This window comes from Toxotes jaculatrix, chromosome 5 (assembly GCF_017976425.1).
Source record: "Toxotes jaculatrix isolate fToxJac2 chromosome 5, fToxJac2.pri, whole genome shotgun sequence".
NCBI lineage: Eukaryota > Metazoa > Chordata > Actinopteri > Toxotidae > Toxotes > Toxotes jaculatrix.
The window spans coordinates 21063812-21084310 of NC_054398.1; the positions used below are offsets into that span (position 1 = coordinate 21063812).

The 20499-nt window shown below is 41.0% G+C and overlaps 1 protein-coding gene across 4 annotated transcripts in view; it reads left to right on the forward strand.

The window, feature by feature from the left end:
- The first annotated feature begins 2415 nt into the window (after nucleotides 1-2415).
- The window catches only part of srpk2 (SRSF protein kinase 2), a 62037-nt gene continuing 43953 nt past the window's right edge, over nucleotides 2416-20499 (forward strand). For 2 of the 4 annotated variants that reach the window (XM_041038676.1, XM_041038677.1), the window contains exons 1-2: nucleotides 2416-2491; nucleotides 2729-2795. In XM_041038676.1, coding sequence (XP_040894610.1) covers nucleotides 2476-2491; nucleotides 2729-2795 — 83 coding nt within the window. In that variant the 5' untranslated portion in view covers nucleotides 2416-2475. Of the gene's footprint in view, nucleotides 2796-20499 lie in introns of all 4 variants that reach the window. The other 2 variants (XM_041038674.1, XM_041038675.1) reach the window with 1 other exon arrangement.

Sequence of the window (20499 nt, forward strand, 5' to 3'; positions counted from 1 at the left end):
ATGTTCTTGTGAGGGTGGGTGGATGGCAAATAAAATAGAAGAGGGGGAGTCCTGGAGTTATGAATATACTTTCCCTCTGTAATATTTTGAACTGTTGAACTGTGTTAATTATAATAACGCGTCAAAGAGCAGGGGGATGTGATTGGATCTTAAAGAAGTATATTAAACCCCCCCCCCCCCTCAGTAAAGACATTTATTAGCAGGCTGAGTGTTGATATTTGGTGTTAATATTGGTGTTAATATTTTGACCACTCCATCTGGATCAGTGAGGGCAGATAATAAATCACCTCCAATATGTCAATAAAGTTGAATTATCACCTCCATAAAACAGTTCTAAAAATCTACAAAGGGAGGATTTATTACAGGACTGTGGTGCCAGACTACATTAGTTTTAGCAAGGTGTAATTAATAATGGCAATGTTCATGTTCTTTTCTGTTTGTTTTGACTTTTCATTGCTTTTCCTCCTTGTCAGTGCATCTTTTGCCTGTTTGGCAGAGTGAATAACAGTTCCCTTAAAATTATTATTATTTTTTGTTTTTACTTTACTTAGCATTCCTGATTTAGTTTCTAAAAGGCAATGTGTCTGCTTTCAAAACAATTATATCAGAGCCACAATCATGCCTACGCGATTGTAGCAGACAAGTTCTGCTAATTCATTTCATTGTGCAGATTAATGTCCATATAAAAACATTCTTTCTGACTCATAATCCTCCATTCTGTGATTTTATCCCATTCTACCATCATGAACAGTGCCAATCACATTTTACATCAGTGAAAGTATAATTTAACATGCTGAATGGTGAGCTGCAGTGATTAAATGGTGTGAGATATTAATTATTTAGCCTGAGACTGCCTCCCCTGTACCTTGTTACCAACTGCTCTGGAAAAGTAGGTATGTTTCACTAAGAGCATTAAGGAAAAATTCTAAAAATTTGGGCACTTACTCTTTTTTTTCATAAAGCCATTTGAAACCATTTGCTGTCACATTTCCATCTTATGACTAAATTAAAAAGGGAATAGTGCTCAAATTCAGCTCTAAATTATACTTGTAGCTTATGATTCTGTGCATGGACTCGCTAAAGCAGAACTGAATACACTGAGAGAGATGGATGGTTTTCAGTGACTCCAGGATATAGCTACAGGGGGTCAGATCATATTTCCTGGTAATGGTGATCTGGATTTGAAAGAAACAGGCAATCTTTGTAAACACAGAAATAAAACCGTTAGAGGGGACAAAGCCTTTCTATGGCCCACATCGTCTTTTACCTGACATCTGAACTTGCTTTTGAACATGTAGGAGGCTGGGGATTATAACTCTTAAACCTCTAGAGACAAATGTGTACCTTGGTGCTCTGGTAATGAAATCTTTTGTGGTGTCAAGCTTTGCAAGGGAGCTTGGTCCTAATAGATATTATATCCATAAACACATTTTTCAGGCAAGTCCAATTCTCACTCGCACGAGGAGCAAAGTGTACTGGACTAATAATTTCACATTATTTATTACAATGGATACATTAGGTATTTTTTAATGCCTTTCAACAAATCTTGATGAAATTACATAAAGTAGAGAGTGGGCCGCAGACAGCAGTACACAAAACACACAACTGACACTATAAATAGTATAGAAACAGCATCCTGGGCTTGCTACCAAGCTTGTGTACTGATACAGTACTTTGTAAAAGTGTAACATAGCTGAGGAGAACTGTATTAGATTCAGTACTAAACTACTGCACCTCAGTTTTGTTTGGCTTGAACATGTTGCTTTAAACTAAATAATACATGTTTAGTCAGTATACTACTTGTTTATTTTGTTCAACAGCTTAAATGAAGTTCAATATAGCCTCCAAATGAGAAGAAAAAAGACGAAAATTAAATATAAAGAAATACAAACTGGCTAGTAACAAATAATCTACATTTAGTTAGTGTAAACTCTGTTGCCCTTTTATTAGGTACAACTAATATAGTCTGATTAAAGAGTCTTACAATAAATTCTCCCTCCATGAAGATTTTAATGTTCAGTTTTTGTTGAAACTGTTTTACAGAGGTGTCGATTCAGCTCCGTGGTCATTTTGGAGGATGTGGTTTGTGGTGCTGTTGAACTGCATTGCTTTATACAGACATCTGTTTCTGTTGTTTAGTTATTTATGTTGATACAAATGAGGTGGACGAACTAATACAGCATTTGAAAGTACCAATACAGTTCCACAAAGCTATATCCTGCTGTTTAACTTTATATTTAGGTGAAGTTAACTGTCAAATGTGCGAAGTGGCGCAGGCCCAGGCGGTTCTGCACGCGACTCCGGCTTCAAACGACAGAGGGAGCGCGTGTCATCCAAAGGTAGAGAGGTTAGTGTGTGTTTTTGTTTGTGTGTGAGTGTGTGAGAGAGAGAGAGAGAGCGAGTGAGTGAGAGTGAGAGAGATTCCGGCTGCTGCCGCCGTGCTGCCTGCTCCTGCTGAGGGGAAGAGGAGGAAACATGAGCTCCAGGAAAGGTGCGTATCCCTCAGCCACTAACTCGCCTATGCTTCTGGTTGTATTTAATGTGAAAGGTGGCAGAAGTTACGCGAGGAGGAAGCCTACATGCATGCTAAACGACGCTAAATGACGCGTGCCAGCCAGCTTCAGAGCCTGATGATGTGTGTTTGTTCTCTCTCCCCGTCCCTCCTACACCCTTCCCCGGACTCGGACGTCGGTCATGCCCGTGGACAAACGTAACCTCACCCCGCCAGTGATGGCCATCCAGGCCAGAAAGAGGAGGCCGAAGGGGAAGAAAGACAAAACGGGTCACCATCGGAGGTAAGAGGGGCGGCGGCGGTCGGGGACCGCACGACGTTGGGAGAGGTGAAGTGTTTGTTTGCCGGGGTTTGGTTTGTTGACAGCGGGTCTCTCTCGGTGTGACGCCGGCGCTGTTGCCGGTGCGTCGGCGGTACACTGTGCGCACATATGGCAAAAGGCGTGTATTTACATCTCACAGACGGGCTACTGTGAAGTGTGGGAAGTTGCTATTTACGTTTAAGGACTCAGACCGGGCATTTGGACGTTGAGGTCCCCCCACAGGTCCACACTTGACTCCCAGCAACATTTGCAAGCCACATTTCCTCAGCTTTGTATCTTACGTTGCCTCTTCAGTGCTGATGACCTCTTGATTGATTTTTGTACTGGGGGTTGCAGAGGGAGGTTTGACAGATGTGACAGCTCATTTCCTTGGCCCCCTTTGCAGCAGTGATGGCTGGACCAGACTGATGGGGAGTAAAAGCCCACCATTTATCACCTACCCTCTGTGGGAATCTCTCACATGCTGTTTGATTATGTAACTTTCCTTGAATCTGTCAGAGCATTGTTTCTCGGTGCGTGTGCGCCTCTGGTATTGTTAGGCGGTCTTACGGGGAAGATGCACGGGTATTTCAGCGTGATTTCCCGGGCGTGAGCGGTTGCAGCGGGCTGGCGTGTGAGCAGCGCAGTGGCTCTGTAAAGTGCATGCGAATTGGAGTGGAGAGAGTGGGGGCTTACTTCATGGCATGATGCTATTGGAGCGACGTCACCGGCAGCCGAAGGAGGCATCAATTAGGTGCTACCAACGGTGCGACCACCCCTGGGGGCTGCCGGGGGCCGGGTGCTCGAATGTGCTGGAATTCCCAAACACCTGCACAAAAAAATAGAAAATAATACAAATAAGCAACCAGATGTTTCTAAAAAAAAAAAGTGTCCATTCATAAATCCAGTTCCCCCCATATTCTTTCTTAAAACATGAAAATATTATGCTAGTGATGAAATCACTCTGCTTCATGCTGTATTTTCACCTATTTCAGATTTTTATTTCCAGGAGCAGCTGTCTGCTGAGTGAAAAATGACTCCTGTGGTAGCCCGGAGATTGATGTCCTGTTGTTGGATGTGGTCTTGCCTTCTGCCCGGTGTATGCTGGGATATATACAGCAGGGCTTAGCCCACAGAGGGATTAAGAATGCAGAGAAAATGAGTAAATCTGACAAAACGACTCTTGATTCAAGACCGTCCTTACTGATGTTTTCAATGAAGTAGGGCTGCATCTAAAAATGGTGCTCATTCTTAATTAACCTGCTGATTATATAGCTAAATAAAAGGCAACCCTTCTCATAAATTCAAAATAAGTTGTTTTTCAAGCAAAGCTGGTGAAAAAATGTCAGACATTTTCTGATTTCAGCTTCTCAGATGAGAGGATTTTTCTACTTTTCTTTGTCATATGTCATAGTAAACAGAATATTTTGTTGTTGGTTGAACAAAACACGACATTTGCAGATGTCACCTTTGGCTCTGTGAAGTCTTGTGGGGGCAGTTCATCAAAATAATCATTGTTCTGCTGTTGCCGCTGTGCAAAAAAAAAAAAAAAATGGACAGATGGACTGAATTCAAATTGCAGCATAGACACTGTAAATAAAGCTGATGAACAATTACCTCAAGACAGTGACTAAGATGGGGTATAGTAGTCAGAATCCAAAAAGATTCAATCTAACATGTTTATAATGTATAAATATTTAAATAGGGGTGAAATTACAGGAAATTGGCTGAATAGTTGACGAGCTGCTTCAGAGAAATCATATATTAAGGAGAATTTAGAACCACACAGACTAGTCTCTAAGTCAAAAGAAGTTTAATGTCTTTATTCTTACATTTATGAGCAGGTATAAAAGTGAATGATGTTTACTTTATCTTTCACTTAAGTCCAAAATTGTACTTTGAGCAGTTTGATAAATTCAAGTGTGTGTCAAGATTAGACTGTTGAAAATTTTATGCACTTCACTTTAGACAGTCCCCTCCCCCCCCCCCCCCCCCCCCCCCCACACACACACACAGACACTCACACACACACACACACACACACACACACACACACACACACACACACACACACACACACACACACACTCATCTCTCCCTCTCTGGCAGTTGACACACTCACTTTCAAAGACAGAGTTCACTCTCAAGGGTTGTGATCTCCTTTGATCCAGATTCATTCCTGACCCCTGCTGAAGGGCTTCACATAGCAGAGATAAAACCTGAAACCACAACAAACACACATGCACACAAATGCATACACACTGTCTCACACGCACACATTTCCACTACAAAGAAACCTTCACATCCAGACCATTATGGACTGCGGTGAATAGTAGTGTTTAGACTCAGTTCAGATACAGTCAGTGCTTTGTCACTTGACTTTGATCTCCCCTGATTTAAGCTGATACAACTTCCCATGTTTGAGCTCATTCATTCAGACAAACATGTACGTACATAAAAAAATTCCCAGCCTTAAGAGGTGTCCATTATATCTCACCCCCCCAACTGTGTGGCTTCTGACCTGACCTCACTCGGTCCGGCAAACAAACACACACGCTAACAAACACAGAGGGTGCAGGGGAGATTTAACCACAGCTTACAGGAACAGATCCAGGTGCCTTGCTGAGGACTTTATTAGGAATGCATAGGAGAGTTCTTGTGTGTGTAATGATAATGATGGTTACATATGCAGATATGTCCATTGTCCACCAACATCACACAACGTTCCCACATTGGCATTTTCTTCTCGTAAGCCTCTGCTCAGGCTGAAGTATGGCAGACTCATGCTGGGGCTTGTGTGAGGTCACCAAAGTCTGTACTAAGAAGATGAGAAAAAGTAGAAGTTATTGTGTCCCAACAGGTGCAACAAAACTATATATAGTGGTACGTTTCTTTTGCAGAGGGGGGGTTGTATTTTATGCGTTTTAGTAGAGAGTCAATAGTAGAAACATGAGAGGAAATTGTGAGAGAGAGGGAAAGTGAGAGAGAGGAGGGATGGTATGATACAAAGCAGACTTTGCAAGTCATGGTCAGTCCCTTAAGTCACTGGGCCACCAGTACAGATGCTACAGAACTGACAGTCACAGTTTTTACACACCATAACAAGCCTAAGAACAGACCTCACCAGGCCAAATATGTGAGAACACCTGCTGGGGGAGTACCTTTGGGTGTGCAGGGCCTTTTAATTGCAGTGCATGTATCAACAGCTTTCATTATCTAAAGATGCATCAGATGTATTCATACAGATTTTTTTTTTTTTGTCTTAATTGCTGTCTTTTATTTAAGAGCCAGACTGTGGTCTGACTCACTCGTTGCAGAGAAGTGATGTTTGTCTTCTGTACTTTCCAAAGATCAGGTATTGTTGTTGAAAAAGGATGACTGCATTAGTACAGCAGCTTCTCTTTGCTTTGATTTTCTGTTGATGAAGTTTGAGGTATCACTGTGGGTCTTCTTGTTATTTGGGCAGTCTTGCATTACTTACTGCGGCTAGAGGATTGAGGTTTTGAGGAATTTGCAGTTCTGTTTTTTTAGCCACGCGAGTGCTGTGACTCTGTAGTTGGCAAAGTCTGTTCGTCAGTTCCACCACTTAGGTCCAGACTGAAAGATCACAAAAACTACTGAATGTCTTGCCATGAAATGTTTTTCAGACATTCATGGTGCCTAGAGCACGAACCCCGTCATTTTTGGTTTTGAGTGAAATATCTTGACCACCTTTTGCTGGATTGTGTCTTGTTTGTGAACTGTTAAATAGACATGTAATAATATGAACCAGAATTGTTGTGGATTTTATTAATGTAACCACATGGTGGGTTAATGTAAACTTAACAAAAGACTCCACAGTTATGATGAAATGAGGCAATATAAACAATGTGTTTGTAGATTCATTCAAGTGATGGCACATTAACAATTGTTTATGCACTGAATCTCATTATTATCTACTACAGAATGATGGATCAGTCATCTTTTATTCGTCACACAGTATCTCAGACACCATTGATCAGAAACTGACAGGAGGTATGGTGCATCTCAACGCTAGATTTCAGGGTTTTTTCTTTGCAGATTCAAAAGCTATGTGACGTATTTGTTGCTGATTCACGCCGAGGCAGACGGTATCATTTGTGAGGGGACCACATGCTCAGCTACAAGTCTGGTCTTCAAAGTCTTTCACCAGCTTTTATCACTGTGCTGATCACACATTGTGTACCAGGCAGCAGAATTCAAAGACACTACTTGTGATTTGTAAGCGTGGTTGTGCGTTGGTATAATTTCTTGCATTTCTATACTAGAATACTAGAATATCTCTGTGCTCTGTGTGTGTCTATAGATGTGCAAGGGCTGTAGGTGGAGTAGTAGGAGATGCTTTGAACTTGGTTGCGGCCCAAAAGAAAGTTCACACCACGTTAACTTTGTTACACCATCTCTCTTCATCGTCCAACTTTTTTTTTTTTTGGTTCTTTGATGTTTACGTTGTTGCCTACGTGTAGTAACCTGACCTTATCTCTTTATCTCATCAACAGGTTTGTTGATCTTTCAGTCTGTGCTGATGATCTGGCTGCTGTTTCTCAGTCTGCGTGTGTGAGAACGAGGGATATTAGAGTTGAGATATTAAAAGATTACTGGTACTGACACTTCAGTAAACTTGTTCTTGCAAACATGATCTCCAACCAAGGCCAAACAAAAAGAACCAAGCCATCTGAGGTGTTTTTTCCAGCAGAGATCTCTAATATTTTATATCTTTATACCTAATATTTATATCTTTATGACAATGCTTTTAAAAAAGACAAATCTAAGGGATCTGTATTTTAGAAATCCAACATTTCTGTTTACCGTTACTTGTTTTATGTAGAAATAAAAGGAAATCACCTTTTGGTCCATATACTGTGTATATGATTGAAGTCTTGAAGGTGCTTATGGGAAAAAAGTTTAGAAGCATAAAAGGATAAACTCACAAAGAAGTGCAACACAGTGGCAAGAGATAAAAAAATACACGTTTTTTCCTTTAAGCAGTCAAATGATGATAAACAGTCATCTTAACTTCATCTTAACTGTTTAATCAAAAATATTGAAATATAAACTTCCAAATTGATTTATTAGTACACGTTTATCTTTATTGCTCATTGTCTCAGCCCGTACAGCTTGGCTTGTTCTCTTTACTAGGGATTCAACTCTCAGCAACAAAAACACAAGTGCTTTGCAAGCTGCTGCAGGAGCCACACGAAACCATCGTACCCCTTTTTCTCTGACCGGATTAGTTTAGTGACGGATCATAGCTTTTACACCTTCACATTTATTTCTCTCACTTTATCATCTCTCCCTTTATTGAGTTTGGACTGTCACCTAAAATAAATGGACCATCATGCCCTTTTGTTGTGCATGTTCCCATAGAAACACTGGCTGTATGACTCCAGTGGACCAGTAGCAATAACAACCCAACAAAGCAAGTCCTAGTTCCACCATGATTACAGGCACAACAATGATGCAGTAGTTAAGAGCCAAGGCAGAGTGGAGTAGAGTTTGCACCTGTAACAGCTAAAGAATAAAATTTTTATATAATATTAATATATATACCATATGCTTAAAATGGCAGCTAATGGTACATATGGTGGAAAGAGGTTCCTATGAAGAGTAGTAAAAGCTAGCAGCCCTGTCAACAACCTATGGCTCTCATTGATAAAAGATAAAATGTTGAATCTGCCTTATGGAATACAGATTTAAAAAGTGGCTCCATTTCATGTTTTAAGTTGACAGGACCTTGAAAATTTCAGAGGCTGAGACTTAGGTGTGAATCACCTCCTGGACTAAATGGATCTGGATCAGCATACAAAAACATGCTGGGGTTGTGAGTGTGAATGGGACATAAAGCGACACCAGTATAATAGTATTCATTAGTCATAACTTTTCCAGACAGAGCACTATTGAGTCTAAATGCTAATATTCTATGCTGTATATATATATGTCAGCTTGCAGTGCCTGTCGTAGTGCTGTAGACCCTTCTGCATGAAATGAGCTGGCTCTAACCTGACTAATGTTCCCAGACATTGCACTGTAAACTGCATTGATTTTCAGTGGGGGTTCTGCCCAGCCCATAGTCTTTAACTGAAGATGAGAGCAGGCAGCTGGCTGGAGCGCTGTGCAGAGACGAGACAGGGCTTAATCAGTGGTACCAGGCAGCAAGCTGAAGCTGGAGTTTGTCAAGACTGAAATGGCTTGTCAGGTTTATACTCTTCTAAATTTATAAAGCTAAGGCCAGTATATAATATATACCACATAAAGATGACATTTTGGTTTGTCAGCATACAGATACACAAAAAAAAAGCATCATTTACAACAATAAATCAACATCTATATGCATACAGGGCTGTATAACATTAATATGCAGACTTTACATGTGTTTCTTTATAGATTCTCCATATATCTTGACTATCTCTTTGGGCACTTTATTGTGTCTTTATCCCTCCTGTTGTCTTCGGCGGAGTGAGAGTGGATATTGTGTCTTTATATAGTGAGAGTGGATGACAGGAAATGAGGGGGAGAAAGATGTAACAAAGGTCCATGGTATTTTAACCCAAAAGCCACAGACCCTGTATAATTTTAAGTCCAGTTATGTCACAAATTCAGATTTCTGAATACTGTTTTTTGAAGTTGTACATACTATATGAAACACTTTTTTGCTAGTGTGTGAGATATCAAATTTACAGTTCAAAATTTTGGGAAATTGTTCATTTTCTTGCCAAGATTTTGATGAGAAGAGCAATACCACTCATATTGGGCTTGGCAGCCAAATATTTATGTATTTAATAATGTTTTTTTTTGCTTATTGTGCAAGATCAGCCTGTTGTTGTGCTAAATGAATGTCTACTGATTAGGAACTGGTAAGCGAAAGGTCCAGACTGGCTCCCATGTTAATAAACTGAATTGATTCCCAGAGGAACACAGGAGTCCATCTATCTGTGGATGAACACCAGTAGCCTTGTGTCTTGAGTTGGCCAGATGTCCTCAGAGAGTTGATCTTTGGCAAGCAGATTTGTTCAGCTCAGCCAATAATGCTTCCTTCATCAGTGCTGCAGCCTGGCTGGATGGAGCTGATGGTGGGAGCTGAGCGTGGAGCATGTGAGCTGCATGCAGAGCGAGAGGGAGAGAGTGGGAGACGAAAAGGGGGAGAGAGAAACGGTGAGAGGCATGCTGAAAGCTAGCGAGGTGGAGCAAAAGATAAAGAGAGAGACAAGGAGGGAGGGAGGAGGACTGAGATGGTGAAAAGGAGAGTTTGCATATGTGTGAGCAAGAGTCTGGCCAACCAATAGCAACAGGAAAGCTGGGGATGGAGAGAGTGAGTAAGGAAAGTGGAGAGAGGGAATTAGAGGATGCCACAGGGCAGCTGAAGGCAGGAAATGAGGGTTTGCAAAATCTGCTGCGTTGGACACAAGTGAGAAAGCGCATAGGTCGCTGAACGACGAGCAGCTGAATGCAGAAACAGCAGAGAGCTCAAAATGCTCATTTATGTAAGAATATGAGACATGCAGGCTGCTGCTGCTCTTTGTTTGGCTTGTATTTGTTTTTTATCCAAAGTTGGATTCACATCCTTGGAAATGTGCCATTACAAGTCAGACCTGAACGACAACAATTTATACTGTTTCCTTTTAAGCAGCTCCGCACAGGGGAAGGTGACCAGAGAGGGAGTCATGTTTGTGTTTTGCGAGTTCATTGTCAAGGCCACGGAGGAACCATCCACACCCATGGTCTGTCATGTCAGGATTGTGAGGTGAAACTAATTTCAAGTCGGCCTGCAGCGCTAGATTTTACAGTGACAGCTGAGCAGAAGTAATTACCTGCTACCCATCAAGGCCCATGTCAGGTCAAATACATGGAATAACTACACATTTCAGAAACAGTTGAAATTCCAGTATTGATTGCTCCTATTTTGGCATCACTATAATGTATGGATTTCTTTAAATCTGCATTTTTTTTTGGTCACATGGAAGCAACACAACATTGCCATATACTGCGTTTTTATTGGTGTTTTTGGCTGATGATTGTAAGTCCAATTATCACTCTCCTTTTTAGCTCTGTTAGGGTCTCCACCAATTCCCTGCTAAATGGTCCATTACCAAAAGCTAGTCACTAACTTTGCCTCTACGTCTGGTGCTGGTTAGCTGGCGTAATGTGGGTTAAACAGAGCTCTATCACTGAAAACTGCTGCTGGAAAAAGTGACAAGAGCACTGACCCTGAAGGAAGTTGTGGACCGTAAAACCAAAACAATTACCTAAAAGACGCCAAAATGCTCCACAGAGCTGGGTGATAATTCCCTGTGGGTCCTTCACTACAAGCAGCACTTGTGCACACTATACATAATCACTTGATCCATTGTGAATATTTATGTGTTATGTGTGAAATACTTAACATGTACTTTCAGCTGCAGATAGAGACCAGATTGTTTTCCAATCTGTCCAAACTGGGGAAATTATGGGGGGAAAATGCTGTAAAACATTTGTATACATTTGTCACTGTTAATAAGAAATCAAAATTTATGTCTAGATTTATCTACATACACTCATCCTGTCTCGTACTGAGAGACTGACTGTGCCCCTCACAGATCATTCATTGTTATATACTGATTTGTAATATGATATTAGCTGCTTCCTCTGTGGTGTCTGAGTGGGAATGATATTCTCCCTGGTGACCACAGTGCCAGTATTATTGCTGGCTGACTGGCTGATACTGAAGAAGTAGGCCACTCCAGTAGGTGTTGAAGTAGGGGCTCCTGAGAAGAAGAGTTTAATCTCACCTTTTCAATAGTTATGTGCTGATTTTGTGAGCTACCAGGTTGTATCTGAACTTGGCAGTTAATAAGGGCTGAGTGGTTGTTCCTTTTTAGCTCTTACTGAACCTGCCAGTACTATAATCTGTTGTTGTTATATGAACTGCTCCTTAAATCTGCTTGTCTCACAGGGTGGATTTTTCCATTAGATTTTGCTCCCCTTTTTAAACTAGATGTTTGTCTGACCGGCGGGGGGAGAGTTTGAGCTCGTTAAGGATTTCCTCCTGCTTTCCCAGAACGTCAGCCAGGAAAGCACAAGATCCGAGCAAATCTACCGAGTCAATCAGACTGAATCAGGAGACAGAGCAAGAGTGAATTAAAAGGAGGGATTCCCATGTTTAGAGCGTGTGTGGTCCAAATAGGATTGGTTCAGCGAGGGACAGGGAACAAGGATTTGCTGCTCCCTCTTCTGAAGTGTGGTGGAGTTCTGCAGTTGCAGGCCAGTGGGTCATCACGGGAGGAGGAAGGGACGACATTAATAGGGCATGTAATTCTGTGAGAGCAGGAGCTTATCACAGTCGGGGAGACTGTACACTGTACAGTCACCCTCCACTGCCACCTTCTGGTTGATTGGGAGGGAGGAAATGCTCTCGTGAAGTTGCATTTCTGATGGATGTCCTGTCAAGCTTTCAAATAACTTCTTTTGCATTTTTAACCTTCCAAAATATTATTTTATTAAGCTCTTTCTCTGTTTTCAATTTTGGTTACACGTTATATGCTTGCGAAATATACAAAAAACACAGTGTCAAGCTTTAAAGTCACATTTATCAGTGTAAAGCCTCTATTGTATATTTTTATGTTGCTCAGTTGCCAAGAGGCAACTCAGACAGAAGCAGACAGCACAACAGCTCATTTTAATTTTTCACACTAATGTAGAGAGAACAGAAAGTGAGGTGGCGCCGGCACCTCTAATTCCTCTTTTCTTTAGCTAGTAGCACTGCCCTTTGGGTGTTTCTCCTCCTAAAAATGTTATGCAGTTTTACTGAAATGCAAAGCCAGCATACTTTCCGTTATTGTCTACATCACCATTTATTAGGGACCTCTAATTGTGGAAGATTTTAACATATGTGCTGATGTTGCAGCACACTCCGAAGCCGAGGAAGCACATAATCTTTTAAATTCTATTGACTTAAATAACTTAAAGTAATTAAAACAGATTTTTTTTTTTTCAATGATTGACCATGGAGAGGAGGTGAAAGGGCACATTTCAACCCTCATCAGTGTCTGCACATCTGTTTCTCACATTGCATATGGCCTCAACAACTTCCACAAATTAGGGCAACCTCTATGAAGCCTAGTGTCCAAACGCAGGGCAAAAAAGGTTCAGCAAATCACTTGCTGCTGCTAGCTCACATTTTTAATAAACTTCTCCCTGCTGCTGTTTGATTTGGCAGACAGACAGCAAAAGGACAATTTTAGAGAGATTTTAGTGAGGCAGTCAAACTCAAACTGCACAAGTGAAGGGGACAAAATGGGATTTGTGAGTGGGAAATTACATCCTTGAATGTTGCTGTCTCTCATCATTTTTGCATGTTCTTGTCTTTGTTGTCACGATCTGGTTATTCATGTTGCACCCCAAGAAAACATGATTCTGCAGATCACTTAATGTCCATTTTTAAAAACAGTCCTGCTGCTTTTTTTTTTTTTTATTTTGCTTCTTGCTGCTCGGTGAATTGCTTTTGCACAAAATGAACTACCAGCAATGATTTAAAGTAATTACCCCCTTTGAAAATGGGAAAAGTTAAGCTCAAACCCAAAGCCCCATGGAAAATCTAGATACAATTTCAGTTAAAAGAAACTGTTGAAAGCCTATGATGATGAGATACCAAGATGCTGCTTGTGACGTCTGCGTGCCCCAGCAGGTCAGAGCGTAATATGTTTAAACATTTCCCCTATTTACCCACCAATAATCACAGATAATATGATGGATGCAGACACAGGCACAACAGGACAGAATCAATACTCATTTCAATGATACTGAATTGCCAGTGCCAGCTGTAATCACTGCTCCTCATGTTTGCAGTCTATAGCCACAAGGTATTCGTTTGCCTCAGTATCTCTGCACAGAGTGTGTTGTATATAGTCTCAGTGCATATGTGTGTCCTTCACAATCCATGCATCAGCTTCTTTCTACCACGGCTGCTGCTGTCATTGTAAACATTGAGTAATTGGCTACACTGAGCAGTCTGGTGTCCTCATTTAGCTCAGTCTTGAAAACCTGGCTGAAAATTCTTGACAGATCAAGAAGCATCTGAGTTTCATACTTAGATGATTGTAGAAATGTAATCATGAGTAAAAAAGGTGAGTTTGGTCAAATAAACCAAACGATGTATACAGAATTTATTTTTTGATAAAATCCTCAATTTTATAACCCTCTCTTAGCTCGATAGCACATTTTGTGATGTATTTTGTGGGAAAAAATTAGATATATTCATTTTACCATCCACTACATCTGTTATTTGCAACTGAAGTGGTCTATGTAGTGTGTGGTTCTTATTCTGTCTGAATGTCAAAACATTTAGATAGAGCATTTGCACATGGAGTGCTGCTCTAGTGTTGGATTTATTCAGTGTTGCATGCAGTATTGCAATAACAAATGTGTTCGCTGCATTATTGCTGTCATTATGAAATACACCTACAACACATCAGGCCTCTATAAGTTTGCATGATAGAGGTTCAGTTCAGCTCAAATCAGTTTTACACAGATATAAATATAAATTCTGCTTAGCTCAATATACTTCTCTACAGCTTCACATTCTTCTTTTTTTTTTTTTTTAGCCTTCCCAGTAGCATGGCATGTTCGGTCAGTTTATCTATCACTTCAGTCCAGATTATTACAGTGATCTATTTTAACTGTGGTCGTCACTTAACTTTTCACCAACCATCATCACATACATATTTCATTTTGTCCAGTAGTTTTTTTTTATGACCTCAGCCTCGCTTTAGTTTATCATCCTAACATGCTAAACTAAACATTATACCTGCTAATTGTCAGTTCCTAAACTAAGCCACCTGCTTAACATAGCATGTTAGCATTATCATTTGTGCATGTTGACAGTGCTGATGTTAGTATTTCACTCAGTGCACTGCTGTGCCAGTACAGCTTTACAGAACAACTAGCATGGCTGTGGCCTCTTAGTCTCCAACCCTTGCACCACACGTTGAGCTTGTAGATTGCCAGTGGAACTTGGCTGCTTACAGGAAGCCTGAAGGGCAGTTTTACACACCTCACGTTAAATTAAAGTCATTAATCTCAATTTTAAAGAATAATTCTGGTCTGTTACAACTTAGATCTTATTTTTCATAGGTGGGCCTTGTTTAATGTTGCACTGGAGCTCTCTAACATGTTTTTCCAATTGTGAGGCATATTTTTCCAGTCTGCATTTGTCTCTTGGCTGCCTTTTTGATGTGACTCCTGTTTGGCCCCATTTAGCTTCAACTTGAAGGCTGTAACCTCACATTTAATCCTGTAGAGACATTTAACCACCAGTCTCAGAGTATTTCAGTCACATTACAGCAGTAGTCCTGCTAAGTGAATTATCACATTCATTGTGTTGACATAACACTCGCCGGTGACCAAAGGCCTGCCTTCTCTCACCCCCATGCTGCAGGGCTGATATCACAGTACTCTGTAGCTGGAAACACAGGGCACTCATTGTTGTACGCCCCCTCAGCTTGCGGCCAGGACTATTTTCTCTGCTTTATGACAGTAGGAAAAAAACACTTTTTATTTTTCTGTGTCTTTGTTTGCCCCACCCCCACCAAAGTGCTGCTGTTTACGTCTCCCCAGTGCCCTGTATCCCATTATGAATGTTTTGTATCAAGTGAAGAGTGCATTGTATGCAAGTTTGAGTCTCATGAATGTAATTCTTATTCTGGCCAATAGAGGGTATTCATGTCCCAGTTTTTGGTGGTTGGTGAAAGGATTCTTTGTAGGTACTGCTCTTCCAGCTCCTGTTGTTTGTCATGCTAGAAGTGAATGAGTACTTTAGCTCAGACCTTATGTTTACCTATTGAAATCAACTGTTTAAAGATTCTGTGTGCTTTCTGAGATGAATACAAGGCTTGCTGTTTTATGTTAGTCAGTCACAGTACACACAAATATCCCATTTCACTTGTGCTAATTAATCTTTGTGGCTTTTAAATTTTCATTCACTTCTTGAGATTTACAGTCTTTAGTGTAAAATGGCATCCAGTCCCTTAAAATTCCTTTAAAAAGTGCACATCAGTGCATACGCAGTACATTGATCAACACCTTCATCTCAGCTAAGTGTTGTTACTGGACCTGCCTTGTCTTCCATTACTGAGGTTAAGGGGTGTTAAAAAACATGACGTTGGCCACTTTGCGGGCGAGCTTGGTGTCAAGTGATACCCAACCCCATGTGTTGTCAGGGTCCTTTTAAACATGTCAGCAGCTGCCTCGCTTGAGGTCAGAGTGTAGGAAGAGAGGGCAGGGGTCACTCATTCATCAATTAAACACACACCACTTAGCTAACAGAGTACCAGGTGGAGCTGTTACTGGGTCATAATCTCATTGTTTTTTTAAGTATGAGCTTTGGGTAAACAGTATACCACCCCTGTCACTTACTGCACATACACCAACCACAGCACACTCTTGCTATAGCTTGCAAAGTGCACACATTCAAAGATATTGCTGTAGAGTGCATTCCCCAGGGTAATGAGGCAGAGAAAGTGCAAGGTGCTTACCTGTGTATGTCTGGATGAATTACGAGCACTCAACATTGACCAGTAACTGTGTGTGTGTGTGAGTGAGTGAGTGAGTGTGTGTGCGTGTGTGTGCGTGTGGTGGGTGGCGTTATGCCTTTTCCCATTAAACTGGAAGAAAGTAGAGTGACAGGACATGAGTGAGAAGAAGAGGCTGGAGAGCCATGAGTGAGTGATTCAAGCCCATGATTAGTCCAGATGTTTGGAAATATACTTTGTTTAAGGGCTCACATTTTCACATGTCACAACAAGAAAAGCACAGGTGTAGTTAATAACATTATTAATTGTTGTATTGCATACAGGTGAGCCAGTTCCAGGACACTGATATTGTGCAGACTAGGTCACTGTCCTGGCTTACTGGGACACTTAAATAGAACAAGTACATGATCCAGTAACTACTTAAGCCCTCAGTAACTGATTGTTTTGGCCACTTCAGGGCAGCACAAACAAGTTGTGAACATAGCATTGGCATGTCATCACCTTTTTACGTAGATATGATGAACTTGACAGTTGCTTATTTGCCCATGTAGCAGTTGTGAAGCAGCATTATCATTTGGAGTTGTGTTTCTGGACACCTGCTGAGTGTAAGTCCACTACTCACTCTCTTTTAACTCTGTTTTGGGTCTCTACCAACTTTTTAGGGGAATATCTGGTCCTTTAGCTGCTAAATGCTCTGGTATGTTCACCAGCTTGTCTCTAACTCTGTTGCATCTGCTGTTTGGTGCCAAATAGGTAGCACACAGTGGATTTTTAGAGCTTTTTTCCTGAAATCAACCTCCTGCTGCAGTCAAAAATGCCGCTTTGAGAGTTATGTGATTTTAAAACTTTATTATTTGATGTCTTCTGTGACTCATGTAATTGTTTTTATTAAGCCTATGTGTCACTTGATTGTTGGTTGTCTGGCCTGAGATGTTTTATTCTTGAAATCTGGTTGTGTGTTTGTCTGGCTAAGGATGTTTCTTGTTCTCAGGTCTCAGGTCTCATTATCAAACTGTTTTCACAGACTGAGTAGTACTCGGTAAATTGGCTGAATTGCTCCTTAATATTGGGATTAAAATATTGGGATTCAGTCCTGTCGTTTTTGGTCAGGTCTGCAGGTGTGGAGGAAAACGCATTTGCTGCTAAAACCAAAAATAGAAATGGCTCGTACCATGCGCGCGCGTATATGTGTGTATGAGGAGATGTATATCCATTATCCACGGGCAGCGTCATGCTGTTTGTCCCAATATACCCCTGAGCCCCTATAGGCTGGTATACTCCATATAGAAGTGCGTAGCTGCTCTAAGGCAGACCTCAGGCTATCAGTATGCCAATCAATCTGGACACTGACTGCTCTAAACGCACACAAACACGCACACACACCCACATACATTGCATTACAAGGCAGGCCACTTTGTGTGTGTGTGTGTGATTGTGTGTGTTTCCACTTGGGGGCAATGTTTTCTCTGAAGACAGTGACAACAAGGCTGTAGACACAAAGAGCACAGTCACTGTTAAGGTAGCTGCATCTTGCTCATCTGCCTTTGCACACACGCACGCACGCACGCACACACACACGCACACACACACACACGCACACACACAATCCACTGTATATGCATTTTTCTACTTGTCTGTATGATTGTGCCTCACTGTGACTTCTGTCTGTGGCTTCATTTGTGTGTTTGAGTGCACTGTGTGTTCAGGAGCAGTTTGCAATATGTGTGTGTGTGTGTGTGTTTGCCAGCATAAACCCCTTCTCTCTCCCCAGCATCCACCAGGCAGTGAGGAGAAGTAGGCCGCTTAAAGATAGCTCCCGGCAGCCTCAATACCGACTCCCAAAATATATCTGCTCATGAGAGTCATCATCTCTCTCCTCCCCCTCTTTCTTATTCTTCTTTTGCTCCTTCTCCTTTTGAAAATAGAGCGAGAATCAGCCTTTGAATTTGCCAATTGATAGCCTGGGTGAAATATCCTGAGGTGTAGATGTGTGTTATTGTGTGGGTGTGTGTGCACCTGTAAGTGTGTGTGTGTGCATGTTTCCTTCACATGAATGAGCTACTCTGTTTTGGGGGGTCTTAAGTCTTGCTAGGTTTATCCCCATAGAATGGTGACATTAGGATTGTACCATTGCTCCCATAAAAATTTAGGGGGGTGTTTATTGAGGAGCTTTGTGCACTGTCCACTGTAATAATTTATATTAATTGATAATTTTTTTTTTGTAAGGGAATGTGGCCAGAGATTGCTGTGCACTACAAACGTGTCAGCAGCCTGCCATGACTGAAAGAATGTAACTGATATTGAAAACTTATAAATTTATAATAAATTGTTGAAGAAACTGTATTTAAAGGGAATTGGCCACGGTATAGCCGATACCTAGTCTGCTCAATAAGGTCTGTATTGGCACTGATACGGATCCAACAGATTGCATTGGTCTAAAGATGACTTTGTAAAATTAAATTATTGATGGAATATTCTTTTTTGGATTTGTTGATCAGTTATACAGACAATAAATGAAAACAAAAGAGATCAACCTCCCTGGGCTCATTCATTAGCTGCTGGTATCATCCAGTCATATTAATGAAAGTGGCAGTTTGGCCTTTATAACTGACTGTGCTGATGTACACTTGCTAATGCCATTTGCTGCCACAGCTCCCTCCACCGCCCCAACCTCCTCTGTATGTGCAAGGTTTTGGCACTGTTCATGCCAGTGCTCGGTTTACCAAGATCTAGTGTTCATGCATGTGTTTGTTGGGAGATCATATGGGCTCAAATTAGATATTGAACTTGTGAAGTGATGTTTTCCAAGCAGATCCCTAGTTCTCTTGCTACTGTGAACTGGCGATTTGTCTGGGATTTTCCTGAATTACATCCAGTTTGTGCTACAATAGGCTTCAGTCCCCTCCCCCACCACCTCCTGTGACCCTGACAAAACTGGGTATGGAAAATAAATGAATAAAGAGTCGAGTGCTTCCTCTCATATTAGCTCAATATTCCTCTTGCTGTCTGGATGCGCTGAGACCCAGTGTGTATTTTACCCCCCATTGGCCCACATCCACAGAGAATGAGGACAATAGTTTGGCTCAGAGACATGTGTGCCTAATGTAGTCCTTTTATGTGGGATAGTGGAACTGTATGGAGATAGGAGAGAAAGGGGATCATTGTGTTTCTCTTTTCTTTCTGTCTTTCTGTCTCTCAGGCATGTCTCATGCCTCTGATAGCTGTCAGATATGGCTACAGTGTTTGTACTATTACCAGAAATGTATTTGTCAGACATTTTATTTACATATGACCAGCATTACATTTTACAAAATCAGTGGCCTTGTTTTTGGGCTGGGTGATAATTATTATTTTATTACATTTCTTTGTGGTATTGTGTGCTGATGCTACGATGTCATCTTGTTATCATTTTTACAAAATTTAAAGTAATGTTTTCAACCATATTGTAATTTTGAAAATCAAGTGATGGAGTTTTTGTTGACATGTTGGCCATGATACACGGTTGCATGAAACATCAGTATTTTATATGAAATCTTGCACAATATAGATAAAATTACGTTGCATTATATGTTTTAAAAGTGTGATATATAATGAACATTCTCACAATGACGACTCTGGCATGCTGATGTTAGGCAGGTAGATTAGTTTAGCATGTTAGCATGCTAAGATTTGCTAATCAGCACAAAACGTAACCAAAGAAAAACTTTTGAGATATTTCACTAAAACCCTAACCCTGGACCAAAGTGATGGACCAACAGACCAACTGACAAACTGACGCTGCTGTCTCCAGAGCCATGCTGTTACCATGGCCAATAACCAGATAAGAGCGTCTGTTTTTGGTTTGTCCAGTGAATTAAATACCTGACAATACAAGATACTTCATTACACTGATGGAAAATCTATCAAATCCAGTATTATATTTTATATTATAACATTATTAGGGGGATAGCTGTCTTGTTATAAACTGTAAAAATCTCTAAGGGTAGACAAATGTCCATCGTTTCACATTGACTGTTCATTTCAGGGACCACTGACAGGTATTTTAGGCCAATTGTCTGTATATACTGTAAACATTGTGTACCGCATGTCTACTTTTGCATCCTGGATCAGTCATGTTAACCTCAGGATGCCCCTCCAACCCCCGCTGTGCATTTTCACACATGCTC